Genomic DNA, 16,455 nt, shown 5'->3' with positions numbered 1-16,455 from the left:
TGACAGCCCCAAAATATGAGCTGCAGAATTGTAAAGATGAGTGAGAAACTGGACAGGAAACGATGGGAGAAAGTCGTCGACTGAAGTGATATTTTAATACTGTGTTTTGTGCCAGTTAATGGACGAGCTGTTGCGTCACAAACACTTTGCAAATGCTGCCGGAGTGACTGATCTAGTTCAACATCACGTTAATTACAGTAAGAGAGGTGTTTGGGGGAAAAATAATGGTGTGAAAAAATCCAAGTATTCATAAATAAGTGAGAAAAAAAATAGGATAAATCATAATCTTTCAGACATTGCTTATCCAGGGAATGCAGAGTCAGACTGCATGTTCTGAACAGCTTCTAATGAGTCTTCATTGATTTATTTATAAGAACTCAGAGTAAGGTACAAACCATGACCTTTGTTATTTCATTCTGTTCTTAGAAGTGTTTGAGAAGATTTCGATAATTTAATTCTCAATTTAATTGCCTCATTAAATTGAGATTTCACTTTAAGCTAAACGGGGGTGGGGTGACATTAAACTAACCTGCTGTTAAACAAAAACCAAATGTATTTGTTTCTTCTACACTGTTTAAAGGAACGAAACCCATCTCTTGATGTCCACTTGTCTCTTTAATGGTCTCCTGCCACACAATATTAAGTGCCCAGCAGACAGCAACCCTTTATATAAAAAATTGATGCATAAGAGCAGGATCTGCCAAAACTAATAAGTGTCTCTTTCTCACAGACACACGATTATCCATAAACTAAACTGAACTTTATCAAAGCTTCACACCTTTCGCTGGACTTCTGCATTCAGCAAAATCTCAGTTATACAACAGTTTTTAAATGTTTTATCTGAACTTAATCTTACTCGTTTTATCAAGCGTATCAGAACATTTCCATCTTCCAACTGACTTGTTACTGCTTTTTATGTGAATGGTGAAGAAGCTCCATTTTGATGTATGTGCACATATATATTCTCACCTCTAAATATAGCCCGGTCTATGGTGAAGCTGTCATACTGGTGATAAAATATACGCAGCCGCAGACATTAGCCTACTTTCTCCACGCCCTGTGGAAGTGTTGGTGTCTGCTGTGCCTCTGCAGCGTCCTTTTATTTTTTAATGTCCATTTCATTATTCAGTCCTTCACGTGTGCAGTTACAGACTCGTCTGTTGCATTTCAAGTATACCGCGTTGGCATTATCTGCGTGTATATAAGCACATGTGGTTTTTCTTCCACCTCCTGTCGTCACAGTGACGCCGAACTCAGAGTCAGTTATTGCATCACTGCGGGTGAGAACTGCTAGAGCGAGCAACGGTCTTCCTTCACGCGTTATCTGCTAGTCGTTCGCCTCAGTTTTTTTGTTTCTTCTCTGGGCTCCCGTTGGTTCATTTTCAACTTCTGGTTAGTTCCCTGCAACCTCATGGCTTTTTCTTCGCAGACTGAGGAGCAAGATTCAAAATGACACTTCACTCGTCTGCCCCTGGCCAGCTTTTGTCAAACATGGTGCAGCGCCTTTACAGCTGTTGCTTTTCTTTGCCTCTGGTTGTGTTTGAGTCATTGCACGCTGTGTTTTATCTGCTACCCCTTTTTCATATTCAGCTGGTGTCACACAAAGGGAAGTGGTATCTCTTGTGCAAATAAAAGCATAAGAAGCTTTGAATCATCAAATAAAGAAATAAGCTGAAAATGGTACTCTTTCATTTTGAAGTTTTTTAACAAATATTGGTCATCTTTTTTTTTTTTATCTGAGGCTGTTTTGTGTTGGTAAAAAGTAGCACCCCCCCCCTCCCCTTATGGTGAATTCTATTAAATGGTGACTAATTTCAGGGTTGCAGCTTTTTCAACATGAATATCATCAAATAGCCACTCAACAGAATGATTAGTCATGCAGCCTGTAGACGGTCCATGGAAAGTAAAACTGACTTCTGCACAACTCCCCGAGAGAGGATTCGGTCTTTATACGTGTCGCCGTGCGCAAATCCGACGCCTGGAGCCGTGGCATCAACACTGGATAGAGTTTAGGCTGTTTGTCTGGATGTTATTAAATTTCTTGAACTTTATGCAGCCTATTTACGTTAGCCGACCTCTGTCATCTGTGGAGTTAAATGCGGTATGTAATTTAGAGAACTCGTTTTCATTTGTTCTTTGGCAGTTTCTTTTTCATTAAATCTAATAGTAGACTTATCAACTGCCTGAAATAAACAGGGAAAATAATTAGTGCTGCAGGCGAACCAGTGTGTAACATTGCAGCGAGTAATAACCGCAGAGTGGCTCATAGGAAAGCAGTGAGACTTATTTTTATTATGGGTCTTTGTTTAGGTTTTTGTGTTTTGTTTTCAGCGCTCTGGGCGGCAGATAACTTTTGAAACAAGCATTTCTTACATCACATTGAAACCAGTAGCTTGCATGTGCTGTCTAGCGCAATATCAGACTAAATGCGGTGTTTATTGATTTGTTTGGTCAATTAGAATGACCAGAATTGTTTGCATTCATTTAATGCTGCAATAATGACTGAGAGAAATTGTTTATCTGAAGTCTAAATGCAGGGCTATAAAACATATTTACCATCTTACGATCAATTTAAGCATTACTCAGCAATAAGGCACAGTAAGTCACTTGGATTTAAGTTCACACTTAAAACATTTTGTACAGACTTGTGTAAAATATCCGTTGTCATTCTAAATCTTGATGGAGAGTTTGAAAAATCCTTCACAGAAGTTTTTTTTCCTCCTATATTGTATGAATAGTTCCATTGTACAGGATTCATTTCACTCACCTGATGTAAGAAGCAAGATTTGAGTGCGTTACAAATTTCCGCTCCTAAGCTCACAAATTGTCGTAATAATAGGAGAACGCTTAAAGCAACAGAAGCAAATTTTAAGCACTCCTCTAAAAGCGCTGTATGGTAATATTTCTCACAGTCATTAGGCAATTTAAAAGCCAGTAAAAATCATCCACAATAATGAATGAACTGTGACTGCTGCAGGAGCTCCTTTTCTTCCCAGCCTCTCTGTGTGAATTCATGAGGATTCCAAGTTTTTCTCATTAAACACTCTTCGCCGGTGCAGAGAGTGGCATCTGCAAGCTTAGCAGGAGTTGAACACTCCCCTTCTCTTGCTGCAAACACCCCGAGGTCAAAGGGAACACGGGATGATGTTGCTCTAAATAAAAGAAAAAAAACGCACCACTACGCCAGGTTTCAATTACAGCAGGCTTTCAAATGTTCTACATTTTGCTTACAGCTCAACTAGTCCTGAAACAATTAATCAGGAGCTTGATATGTTCATCAGAGCATTAAAATAATTTTTTAATGCTCTATTTTTCTGAGTTTTTAGGCAGAACATAGAGTGGAATTTACAGGGACACCAGCCACATTTAACTGGAAAAAACACATTTTTATTAGATCTGATTTTATGAGTGTCTCATCAGTTAACCAACCTTAACTGCATATGACTTCTATAAAAACTAGTTTGATTGCTTTCAGTCTTACTCGCTTCTTTTTTTGACTGACTTCCTTGTGTAATCTTTGTAATAAATGACAAAACAGAGATGCTAGCATTAGGATGCTAGCATTGGCTAGCATTCTAACGTAGAATGCTAGCAATAGCAAGTGTTCTCATTTTATACTTGCATAACATTAGCTAATTCTAGCTAATGTTAGAAAGCTAGCACAAGCATTCTGATGTTATCAATTATCTTTGATGGAATATCTCCGAAGCCTAAGGCCAGTCAGCTGCTTCATTTATAACAGATAAAGAAAGGCAACCTGAAAATATGCAACAACAAATTCTTCAGACCAGAAGCCATATCCAGTTTTTATTTCTCTTTTTGCCCTCTTCTTGTTTGTGATAGAACACAGAAAGCTGAATATGTATCCAATTCCGCTTGGTTATTTTTGCTGCGTGCTTTTTCATTTCTGTGCTCTGTGAGGTAACCCCAGTGGTGTTTCAGTCTGAAGGTAGGAGAGGCTTAATGTAGGCCCTCTCATTTTTTCCAGACTCTTATTCACCGCCTTTATTTTTATATGTTTTAAACGAATCCCACCCACTCAGTGCTGCAACATAGCTTTATTCAGCATCAAATGGCAGCGTAGGAGTTGGGGCATATCAGTTCTTTTTTTTTTTCTTTTTTTTTTCCTGTTTCACTCGCTTTGTTGCACGCATACACACTCTCCATTTCTTCCTACTTCCTCCATCATAACACCTCCATCCATCCAGGACACTGCTGAGTCGTGGTGCTGTCAGCCAGAGCCTGACGCACTCAGCCACTCTCATATGCGTCACCTCTCTGGCCTGTCGCCGCCACCATGCTGTTTGCTGTCCTTCAGTTGTACAGACCCTCAGTGGCCAGGATAGGAGATGCTCCAGGCTTTTCTGTAGGGTAGGGGGAAGGTATAGTGTTTCTTCATGCCAAGACTACACTTTCTGTTCTGTGTTTTGGATGATTCAAGGCCAAATCTTTGGTTTAAAAAATGGCCACTGCATCTCAATTAATTGTAATATTGGAAAAAAAAATGTAAAAATGTAATTTTGCGTGGATTATTTCTTTAATAGAGGCCCTCATCTTGTCTGTGGGTCGGTGGTTTAGATCAGGGCAATTTGACGGTAACCAAGCACAGTGATATCCTGAGCAGGTAAGCTGGGGAAACAGGGAAAACAAAATGTACAAGTAGACGCTTAATAAAACAGCAGCTGACATAGTTCCCTAAAAAAAAAACTGGAAACTTCACTCTGGACATCAAGCAGCTTGCACTCTGTTCCTCTCTGCTCTTATTCCAAACTCTGGTACCAAATTGGATACTTTTTTTTGTCATCTGAAAAGAAGATTTTCAACCACATTTTCACCTTTTTCTCAACTTTCCATTACTAAGCCTGTAAGCAGTGCTCTCTAAGCAGACAGCTTGTGTAGCAATTATGTTTTATGGTCAATCCTGCTTGGAAAGGGCGTTGGTCGCTTTTCTGTCAGAAGTCATTCTCTTGATTCTGTAATTAAGAGAAAGATTTCATGAGATAAAATTCCTGCACCAGATATCCATTTTTTAAAATCAGTCTTGCATAAAATTTCTTTAAAATCAGATCTACAATATCAAGGTTGACATAAATCAATACTTTAAGTCTATGACTATGTTTTATTATATATTGAATCTATATGATGAATCAGTTTCTGAACAAATTAATAAAATCAAAAAAATTTTCATATTCCAGTTGATATAGTTATTTGCAGAGTTTAAAATGACTGGAGTATAGAAAATATGTCTAAAAATGTACGCAAATACAAAGACTATCTGAAAATAGTTGTTTACTGCTCTTGTATTAGGGGTTGTATATTTGAACCTGGACAACATCATATCCTTTGATTTTGTCCTAATTATTCTTATGCTGCCTACTTTAAATAGTCAGTACTCATTTAATATGAGTATGTCCCAATACGCTCAATCCGTAAACCATTTTATAAACATGTAAGAACTTTTAAATAATTAAACTAAATGTATCAAGAAAAATAGCCCACAAAAGCATAACGCAAACTGAGTAGGTTGAACAAAGTTAAAAAGCAGCAAAGATGTGGTGAAGTAAGAGCTTGCTTTTTTGAATTATCCTACACTGAAATAATTAAAATTAAAAAAAAAAAATAAAAACAATTTATCAGTCACTCGACTTTAAAACCAACTGAGGTTGGTCAAACTGGAAGAAAGCAAAAAAAGAGAGGTAAAAAAAAACCTCCCCAAAAACCAAAAGGAGCTTATGGAGCTTAATCATTAAAAGATACAGTAAGACCTGCCCTGGTATTTGTTTATTATTATTTTTAGCTCTCCAGTTTATAAAGAGAACAAAGAGACATAACCCGGTTAGACTTTGGGCTTTACTGGCATACGGAAATTTCTTCTTTTATTGCATCTGCTGCTGGTTGGTAAATTGGAAGATGCCACTGATTTACAGTTTGCTCTCTGCGGGTAAACCAATTTGCAGGCACAACAAGGAAGCAACAGCTTCGGCAACAAAGATTCATCTACATTATTTGCCCTGCTGGTACATTAGAAAGCACATTTTCTTTTGCTTATAACCTTTTAAAGAGGAAACTTTGAAAAACTGAAGGGGAAGTATGTTCGCTTTTTTTATATATATTTTTTTGCATTGGATTTATATCTATGACGCACAAAATGAGATTGTGAAAACCCATTTTGTGCACTCAACGTTGTTTTTGTTGATTTGTTCTCTTCAACAGGGGGTTGGCCTCAGAAAAGTTCAGATCTGTTTACTACCCACACGACACCCTGTGTTTTGCCTGCTTGCGCTCTGACTGACCAGTTTTCTGTTCTGTAAAAGAGTAGATCACACATTAATCAAAAATGATATAGACATTGTCCTACCTCCAGTTAACAGCTTGTGAAACTGCTGCCTGTGCACTTGCATTATGCCATCCTCGCAGACTCACAACAACAATGGTCCATAACATTATATTCTCTCTCCTGGGAGTCTTCATACCCACTGCAGCCTGTCCTCCCTCAATATCAGACTTCTTAAGAGTTGACAGGATTGTCTTTTAGCCTGTCACTGCAGGTAATAGAGCCTGTGACAAATACCTCACACCCTCAGCCTTACAGATCCGTTTGGATCACCCTGAAATCGCCTAAGACTTGACTGATTGTCTGGCATGTGGAATTTTCTCCAATCATTATGCAGTAAAACTTCACAATAGAAGAAAGTAATACTTTGATCATGTCAAATTTAACATTCCTTTTTTGTGAAAATTACAATTCTGTAGTTCCCACTAAGTTGGTTTTACTCTGGTAGAAAACCTGCCAACATCTGTTTATTTAGTGCAGCATGAATGCAGTCAATTCAGCCATTCAGTTTGGTAAGAGGTGCTGTACTTACATGAAGGTGTGTTTGACAACTCAAACCAGAATCGCCTATTTGAAACTTAAGAACTGGTTGTTGCTCCCGTTGGTGTCAACAACTGCCATAAAGCATTTGTGATCATTTGCAATGATTCTTTCACATTGCTGAGGTTGAATTTTTCCCAACTTTGTGACTGAATTAGTGTAAATAACCAGTCGGAGGTAATACCAGAAAACCTCAGTTGGATTGAAGCTCCTACCTTTGACTGACTAAGACAGTCCATAATCTTCCGGTTCTTTTTGACACATTTAGAAGTGGACTTGCTAGCATGTTTTGAATCGTCATCCTGCTTGCGTAACCCAAATGAGCAGTGATCAGAATCCATGGTTCCTTCAGCTGTGCCAAGTTGTCCAAGGCGTAAAGCAGCCCCAAATCATCACTCTACTACCACCATATTTGACTGTCAGTGTGATGTTTCTCTTCTGAAGAATTTCCTTTTTTCCTTGCTCAGGCCATAGACGTCTTTAGGGATCACCAGAGGATTGTTTTGGCAGATGTGAATTCGGTATTTGTGATATCTTTCGTCAGCTGTGGTTTTGACCTGCGAGCTCCCATCAATGTCAGTTTAGCAGTGCTTTAGGTGTTGTTCTGGGTGTTCCGTGATTTCCTGTATGAATCATTAGAATAGTATTTCAGTAGGCTAATAACTCCTAATAAGGGTTAATAATCTTCCACGTATTCTGCATTTTTAGAATAATGGCTCTCATTGCAACTCGCAGAACTCCAAAAGCCTTCGAAATGGCTTTGTAACTCTTTTCAGACTGAAAGATGTCAATAACATTAACTTGATTCGTTTTCATGAGATTGAATTTCATGAGTGTTACTTTTTTGTAATCTTTCAGCCTACTTCATGCTGTCAGACAGTTCCTATCATTGATTTCTTGAATCAGCAGGTTAGGCAGTTATAAGGGTTGGGATTAGTTTTTTCCAAACTAGTTTTTCAATACATTCCTTACGAGTGTGTTCCGAAGAGCTCTCGTTTCTTTACCAAAACACACATTTAGCCGTTGAAATGTTTTATTTTCACTCTTTATAACTCACAGCTTGGATTTTTGCCCCTAAGACTATCATTGTCAAATTTCCAAGTACACTAAAAAGGTCTGAAATGTATAAATGGGCTTCACAACAGCCTGCAGAAGGATATAGTGTCTTTGTGAAGCTGAATGTCACAGTATTGTAGGCTGAGAGGTACTTGTAGAAGAAAATGTTACTCCAGTTTTCTGCTAGGAGCACAAAACAGAGGGAAAACACACAATTCTAGAAATGTTAAAAGTATTTTATCCTCATTTTTATTAGCTGTGCACCTGTTTGTAAAATGCTTACACAAACACTATTTGGGGAAAAAAATTATCCGAGAGAAAACTTTGACAAACATTGTGAATCAGACCTGACTAAGCCGATTGCATTTCTGGCACACATTTTTAAATCATCTACAAAAACAATATTTATTGTCTTATTTTAGAGAAATGCCTAAAATTGCTGCTGAGCCTGTATTTCAACTTTTCTATTGTCATGACTATGCCATCCTGCTGCGTTTCAATCACTGCTTTCCTCTTGAATTCGTCAAAACAAATGTCTGAGTTGCGGATCCCAAGCCCTGCTCTGAAATCATCTTTATACCAGAACCAAAAGCAGAGATAAAATGCAATGCAGAGCACCACATTGAATGTCTGTTAGATATTCTTTTGTCACGTAAGTGCAGAAAAGATAGAAACATCAATATCTTGGTGTACTGCAACATAAATCCAAAAATGCAGCTAGTGTAGCCATTATTTCTTCAACTCTAGGATCTTTGCTTCTCTCCTTGTTTCTGTGTAGTGATTTGGATGAAAGTGGCTTCTTATTGTTGCACATTGGCAGGATGTGAGAACCCACCCGCTCTCCTGCGGTGGATCAGGCCCAGATCACAGCAGCGAAGGAGAATGGGCTCTTAACGAGCTCTCCAACAGAAGATGTGTGTGCGTGTGTGTGTGTTTATCTTTGGTATCCATGCAGACATTTCTGTGTTAGCTCACGCTGAGGCTCGTACTAATGAAGACTTCTGCTAAGTTTAGAACTGAGCAGATGTCGACACAGTGTGATTCATTAAGGTGCTCCACTTTACAGTGAATCTGATTTTAATGCAGCTAAAATGAAAATTAAACCTGATGAGGACAGAGTTTGTTTTGAGGCCTGCAGATGTTTTCACACAGGTGGATATGAATCAGCATATAAGTGATTTCTTATTCCAATAAAATATCAAAATTCTTCTGCAGCTTCAAATTAAGTTGTACAGGAAAACATGATTCTTAATCACAATGCCATACAAAAGTATTCACACACCCCTTTAACGTTTTAGGCATTTTTGTCCACACAGCTACCGCTCTCACACACCCAAGCGGCTTTTGTGCAAGGAAATCCCAACAGTTTTCAAAAAAATGTTGTTCTGGCATTCACAACCATGCCATCCATTCTTGAAGTCACAAGACGAACTTGATTAGAATAATGCAGCGCAGAACAAAAATAAAAAAACATTAAATTGAGCAATAACTACATTTTGTCTCAACAAAACTGTCAACTCGCTGCGAAAAAACAACAACTTTTCAATCAAAGGCTTGTACTCATTCGTCTTTTGTCTCTTATTATTAGCGTTCATTTTCTCACTCTTCTTTGATAGCTGTCTCAAGAAAACTGTCCAATCAACGAACAACTATACAACCACAGGTATTTCCTTCAATACACTTGACATGTTTTGTTTATGTTTTTAAATCCTATTTCACACATTAGAACATAAAAGTCTTGATGAGGCTCATTTGTCAGATTGGAAGTACTTGATGAAAATTTATTTCTGTAGCATTTCTGGATTCACACTTTTTATTAGTCAGACGTCGTCTTCAAATGTTGTGCTTAATTTAGGAGTATGTGAAAAATCATAATGATCAAAATCAAAAAAGCCTGAAAACCTTAGTCTATGTGTCATTTATCTATATAATGTTTTTCACTTGGTGAATTGAGTTTCTGACATAAAGGATTGTTTCAGTAATATTCCAAATTACTGTATATGACTGTAAATATATAACATTCAGAACGTATGCCCTTAAACTCTGACAGGTGAACCCTAAAGCATTGCGGAAGATATGCTTAAAAAGATAAATATGCCCTCATTTTAATTCTGCTGACTTAACTTAAGCACTGTTAAAAAATGTTTGCGGTTTAATCAGTAAGTCTGTGAATACAAAGGTCAAGGGGATCTCCTGGATGCTACTTTCAAATATTGCAGCCATTTTTATATGTAGTATGTGTACAAGTGCTCATTAGGACCAACAAGGCTACCAGGAATAATGCATGAAACTTACTTAGACTCTAGTGATTACTACTCGTGGGCATACTTTGTGTTATTTTGATGAAGCGTAAGAAAAATGGGCCATGACATGGTGAGTAACTGGGTTTTAATTAGTGTACTGCTTTTCTTCCTGCTGAGAAACTTTGAGACCTGGTTTTGTTTTGGGGGGCAATGTAACTTTAAGGTCCGAAAGTGGCAATAAACTACAGAAGAGCTGAGGTGCTGAACCAAACAGCCAAGTCATGGGGCTGTCAGTGAGTGAATTCATTAAGCTTAAGGACGCAAGTCTCTGGACTCATAAATTCTGGGTTCTTTCACCGTTAAGCTACTTTTTTTTTTTTTTAAGGTTTCTTCCAGTTTAGCTCCCCCGCCCCTTTATTTTTATGAGTCAATCTTCTATCTCAGATTCTGACAGAAACCCGGGAACAGCTTGTGCGTGTATCCGTTTAGTACAGGATGATCTCAAAAGGTTTCAGTTTACCCTTCTTTGATTAAACACTTGTGTTGCAATTATATGAGATGTTCCTGCACAAGTACAAACTGTTAGGTCTTTTCACGTCCTAGCCAAAGCAGTGACATGTGTGCCCTTATTAGCTCTAGCAGAGCATAAATGTACAGGAACAGAAACATTAAATTGCCGTGCTTAAATGCTATTTCATGCTATTTCTTAAATAGTTTGCATTACGGTGAAAGCATTTAAAATAATGTTTTTTGAAAAGTTAGCTTTTTTTTTTACTGTCTTCAGACCTAACACTTTCAAAAGTTACTGCATACGACTAAAATTGAGAACTGTAAAGACAAAAATAATGATGAATTTAAACTTTGTGATTGATCAAATGTGAAAACTGAACAGTAAAACCAATGTACACTTCATTTTCAGACTGGTCAGATTAGTGATTTTCAGTAACAGGACGGTATATAAAATTTAAGGAGAGGAAGCAAAGTTAGTTGCATAATTTAAGGGAAGTCTTATTTTCTAGCCACGCAAAGATGTGTTTGAGGTTCATTCAAACTGCTTAAGACTAGTAACTCTTAAGCTTTGAGTCTGAAAATGTGGAATTTGAACCTCGGAAATGTTTGGTAACCGAGTAACCCCGGCTCTGCAGTTGGTGTCGGTGTCAGGTCGACCCAGTTCTCACACAGTCATGCCCCACAGCTTATTCTATCAGTTCATCGATGAGCTTGATCTTTCCACCAGCGAGCCAATCTAGCCCACTGTGTGGCTGCTGGATGACATTGTGTGAATCTGTGAAGGCAGAGATAATACTGAATTATTTGTTTGGTTTTTATGAGTTGATGGTGTGATGCGTGATTGAAACACAATGTGAATCCGTCTAAACCCCGACTACTTCCTTTGCACTTTGCTCCTGATGGGTTTATTTAAACCTATTTACCCTGGTCATCAGTTCTCCAGGTTTTTCGGTGTTGTTCTTTGGACTCTGTCTGTATCCTTACCTGCAAATTATAAATGCGGTTGGTCAGTTTTTCTATTATTTTCCTGTGATCTTCTTGCTTCTTGCTTAACGATTTATCATGAAACAATCCACTGATTATCTCTCGTTTGTTGCTTCATCTGCTTTGCTCTGTTAGGCCTGATTGATCCGCATATCATTCCCCTGATGTGTATCTATCCAGAGAAACGCCCACTTTTTTTTCTTTTTCTTTTTTTAATGCTGATCCTCTTTTAGTGAACCATAACGCCCGTTGAGCTTTTTGACTGTAGCTTCATCACAGCTGCATGCGACATCGACTGTAATTTAAGCAGTTTTCTTATCTAGAAGAGCCTTTAGTTGTTTCTTTTTAAACATGGGGAGCCAGAAAAAGTGGACCATGGCACCGCTGTCCCCTTTCGCAACGATCAGGGGTCATTTGGGCCCGAGGAGGAAGGGTGTCGAGAGTTTGTGCGTGAGCAGCCTGCTGGGAGTTCTCCGATCACACACCTGGCTGATCGGAGACGAGGAAGTGGCCCTCCTGCTGGCTCGGACCTCCTCGCCCTGCTTTCCTCACCCTCGCGCTCACTCCCTGTCTTTCTCTGTCTGCTCCTCCTCTGCAGATGGTGGGAGCGACGATTTTGGAGACCCCCGCTCGCCCAGTTTGGACCCTCATCTGAGCCACATTGGCCAAGGTAAGCGATGGTTTCGTTCCGCGTCCTTGCTTCTTTATTTCTTCCTCTCCGTTCTTTTTCAGACTCCCTTCATGTTTTTTTTGCCCAGGGAGTCTATTGAGTTTCGGTTTAGTGGGCTGTATTTTACTCAGCTTTATAGGAAAAGAGTTTACGACTGGTGGAAATGAAGTTATACTTACAGGGACAGAACTGTATGAATTTTATGTTCCTGTAATTCTGTCTGTAAATCTAAGCGTCTTCCTTGGGAAACGGGCTGTTTATTGCAGAGGTCCAAATGCCTGGGCTTTGCAGGAAATTTTGTGAGCAACAAAAATCTGATGCTGTGCTGTTTGCCTCCCCTCCTCCTGTGCATGTTTTGAACTAAGCACCTTGATGAGTAGGTGTTTTTGTGCTCATTTCAAGGCCTGGAGAGGCCCTCTTGCACATCTCTCATCACGGTCTAAAATAAAACACCGTCATTTTACCCTTCAGTTCTTTGGTTCTTTAGATTTCACCGCACAAGTGTGGCTGGTGCTCTCTCTCCAGCTGTATAGTCTTTGCCCCAGATCAGAACGCTTTTCAGCTTTCTAGTTCAGCACATCTCGTTTACTGACTGGTTGTGTGACTTTGTTTGGAAATAAAAATGTACTGCTTTGTCCGGTGTTTTGCTTTTTCTTAATTAGAGATGCACCTATTAAAAAGTTTCTATGACTGATTTCTAACCACCAAGTCTTTGCAAAATTCCGATTACATTTCTTTTTTAAGAGACGCATATAACAAAATGCTTTGTTCTGCTCTCTGCATAATCTAAACATCAAACTGTCCGAGTGCTGTATACTTTACTGCAAGATAATATAGCCTCCTTAAAAACAGCTCGATGTTAGAGAGGTGTCTGCATTATTAAAATCATAAACTGCAGTCAAATCCTCAAGGTGGTAATGAGAATTTTTAAAGGATAGTAAAATGCAGAAGTCACATCAGTTTTTTTTTTCACAGAAAGTTCATTGTTATTGAAATAAGCAACATTTAACTTCTTAAGATTTGAATGAAGTATTTGTGATTCACTGTGAAGCAAAATTTTCAAGATTTTTAAAAAAGGATTTTTATAAATTTTTTTCCCATTCCTTCATTTATTTATTCCTTCAGATATTTTTGCCATCATCTTTACTTATTTAAAGACCACTTGTGCTTCCTCTGATAAAACTTTTAAACATCTCAGCGGTGCTGAAATGAACTGCATCCTGAACTAACTGTTATCTGTGAACAGATGACATTTCTGTGTTCAGATAGTTTCTTACATCTTTGTGCTTCCCTTTTCTTAACATTTAATAGTATTCCCTCAGTATTAACTTAGACACTGAAGAGTGGTCTGGTTATTGGGAACTGATAGCACTTACATTGTGTTTTCACTGACCAGAAAAAAGGACTGACTTTTAGATTTCCACCGAACAGTCAATCCTAAAATCATCCAATTCCAATCAGCCAAGAAATTTCTCTACTTTTTTAACGACTTTGTCGTTTTATAGTAAAATGTTGCATTTTTTTAGTCTTGTGGTTGCTAATTGATTGATGACAGAATAACTGAGAGGTTTCTTCGTTTTTGGGGGGTTGGGTTGGAAAAGAATCGAGTTGGATCTGGACTAGCGATAATTGCAACCAAAATACCAAGTTTCCTCTCTGGCTTTCCCTGCAGAGTCTGCATACATGTGGACAATTTCCATAGTCTTGGAAGTAACCACGACTCTTGGCTGTTGTTTTCCCTTTTTTTTTTTTCCCCTCCCCTTTTCTTTTCCCAGTGAATGACTGGAGCAAATCCAGAGCCACATGTGCATGTGCGCGTGTGTGTGTGTGTGTGTTTGATATTCACACCAAATGTTTTCATACATGTGTATTCGTTCTCGCAGCAGCCGCTTCTAACAGCCACCCAGACTTCCTCTGGGACTTGTCACAAACCGGTGTTTGATAATGACTTCTTGTCCCACCGTTGCAGCTGCTGCGCAATGTGAAAGATGTGAAACTGTAGCTTGACCACTTAGTTTGGCAAGCCTCTCTGCAGGGATCTAAAGCCACCCGTTGAAGGTGTTTTAAAACTGAATAATGTGAGTGTGTAATCTTTTAAGAATCCCGAATTGTTATAATTTATGCTTTTCGAAGCAGAGCAGAGTTGATTAAAGATAGCGAGCGGCTGGTTATACCCTGCAATTACTGCTCATTGTGAAAGCTTTACTGTGAAACAGTCACATGGTCATGACTGCGCTCTTTTTTTTATCCTTTTTTGAAAAAAAAATCTTTCTAAACACATTTCATGTGGTTAGAAAATGCCCCTTTATTATATATGAAATGTGGAGTATTGTTTTTCAGTGAGATTAGAGGCTGCATTGGCTGTTGTTTGTAGAAAAGCAAATGCAAGCTGCACATGTTGCCTGCAGGGCTGTTTCTGCTTTTAGGTCATGTTAGCCTTTACACTCAATACAGATGATGCACTGATAGGATCCAGGGACAATCCAGTGGTGAAACACCCCATTTATAGAGCATACACTTTATACAGTTGCTGAAGATATAAGGAGAAAACAATCAACACAACTCAATAACACCCAAAAGAATTAACTGCTAATTGAACACTGCTAAGAGTTGGAAGGATTTGACAGAACATTTGTTCTAATCATTGGGGGGAAATGATCTGCTGCTTATATAAAAGCCAAAGCATTTTTCAGCTTAGTCACCTTAATTTATCTTGCTATCACACATAAATGAAAAGGAGATCTCTCAAAAGATGATAAAGCAATAGATATTAATAATATAGATGATATTTAAAAACAAATGTATAGCAATGTTTTATTTTATTCTGAATGGTATTAAAAACTGTGAGAATTCTTTATTTGCATCAATCAAACCCTTGTGAAACCACTGACTAAGTCTTTGTCGTGTATTTTAACCAGGTTGGGGGGCCTCCTGGTCATCATCTTAATCTTTAGCTTCCTCCACTGATTCACAAAGTCAGGAGTCTGTCTGGGCCGCTCCAATTTGTTTAAACTACTTGTGGTCAGAAAAAGCGTATCAGAAAATATTGATTTTAAACTTAAATGTTCCATAAGTATGAATAAGTTCAGCCTTAACTCTGATTAACTTTGGATTGTAAGGGTAAACCTTCTCCAATTAAATCAAAATGTACAACAAAATGGCAAAATAAAGAGAAACAGATACCGTGCCACTTTATTCTTTGGAGGATCAACCACACTTATATGATTTTGATGGATTTTCAGTCTTCATCTGGCCAGTTTGTTTAAGAACCGCACAGAAACAAACTGTTGGAGGAGAAATTGCCGCAGAGTTGAAACTTTTTCACCAGCCTGCATTATAAAGTGAATTTAAAGACTTTTTACTCTGTTTATATTGTCGGATTGTATTGGCTTGATTCGATTGTATATGTGTGGAAGATACTTTTTTAGTTGGTGTGTATTCTGTCATGTTATTTCTGGGTTTTTTTTAACAAACCTGAGCTTATTAACCATGGCTACCTGGTAAAATTTAAATGATGATATTCTTTTGCAATAAACCATAGAAGTGGAACAGGTTGCACTTTCTTTACATCAGTGTATATTTTTATTTGCTTGTCCACCTTATTTTTTGTCATGTGATTTAACTAAAAACTTTTTTTTTTAAATTAAATGCCATTTTCTCAGTTAAATGCCATCTCTATGAATGTGTTCGTGGCATTTCTTTGTTTCTATAGCGGATACTGATCCTGCATCTCCCCCATCAGCATCGCAGTGTTATGCATTTTTAATGCTCCGTTCAAGACAAACATCTCTCGCTCTCCTGTTCTGAAGGTGGCAGCATAGACAGCGACTGTGCCTTCGAGGGAGACTACGCCGTTCCCCCGCTCTCCATGACCGAGGGCATGCAGCACATTCGCATCATGGAGGGCGTGTCGCGCTCTTTGCCCTCCTCCCCACTGCTCGCCCACCAGGCCATCGGTGTCAGGCTGCAGCCGGTGAAGAAACTCACAGGTACCGCTGGCGGGACAATTACAGTCAACACAAACGTGGGCTAAGCTAAGTTCAGCTCGGTTTTCAATGTCTTTTTCTGTAACTGTCTTCCTCCAAAGTCCCATTATGCTATTTCTCCCTCCTCTAACC

The 16,455-nt window shown here is 38.6% G+C and overlaps 1 protein-coding gene across 6 annotated transcripts in view; it reads left to right on the top strand.

The window, feature by feature from the left end:
* Window positions 1–16,455, top strand: part of tanc2b (tetratricopeptide repeat, ankyrin repeat and coiled-coil containing 2b) — a 159,130-nt gene that overhangs the window by 57,544 nt on the left and 85,131 nt on the right. For all 6 annotated transcript variants that reach the window (XM_081600757.1, XM_081600758.1, XM_008437289.3 and 3 more), the window contains 2 exons: window positions 12,266–12,337; window positions 16,147–16,326. In XM_081600757.1, the coding sequence (XP_081456883.1) occupies window positions 12,266–12,337; window positions 16,147–16,326 (252 nt within the window). The remainder of the gene's footprint in view (window positions 1–12,265; window positions 12,338–16,146; window positions 16,327–16,455) is intronic.

Source organism: Poecilia reticulata, chromosome 19, assembly GCF_904066995.2.
Source record: "Poecilia reticulata chromosome 19, P_reticulata-male-v2, whole genome shotgun sequence".
In the NCBI taxonomy this organism is placed as follows: domain Eukaryota; kingdom Metazoa; phylum Chordata; class Actinopteri; order Cyprinodontiformes; family Poeciliidae; genus Poecilia; species Poecilia reticulata.
Note: the sequence above shows the minus strand (reverse complement) of the source record. Positions and strands in the feature narration are given on the sequence as shown.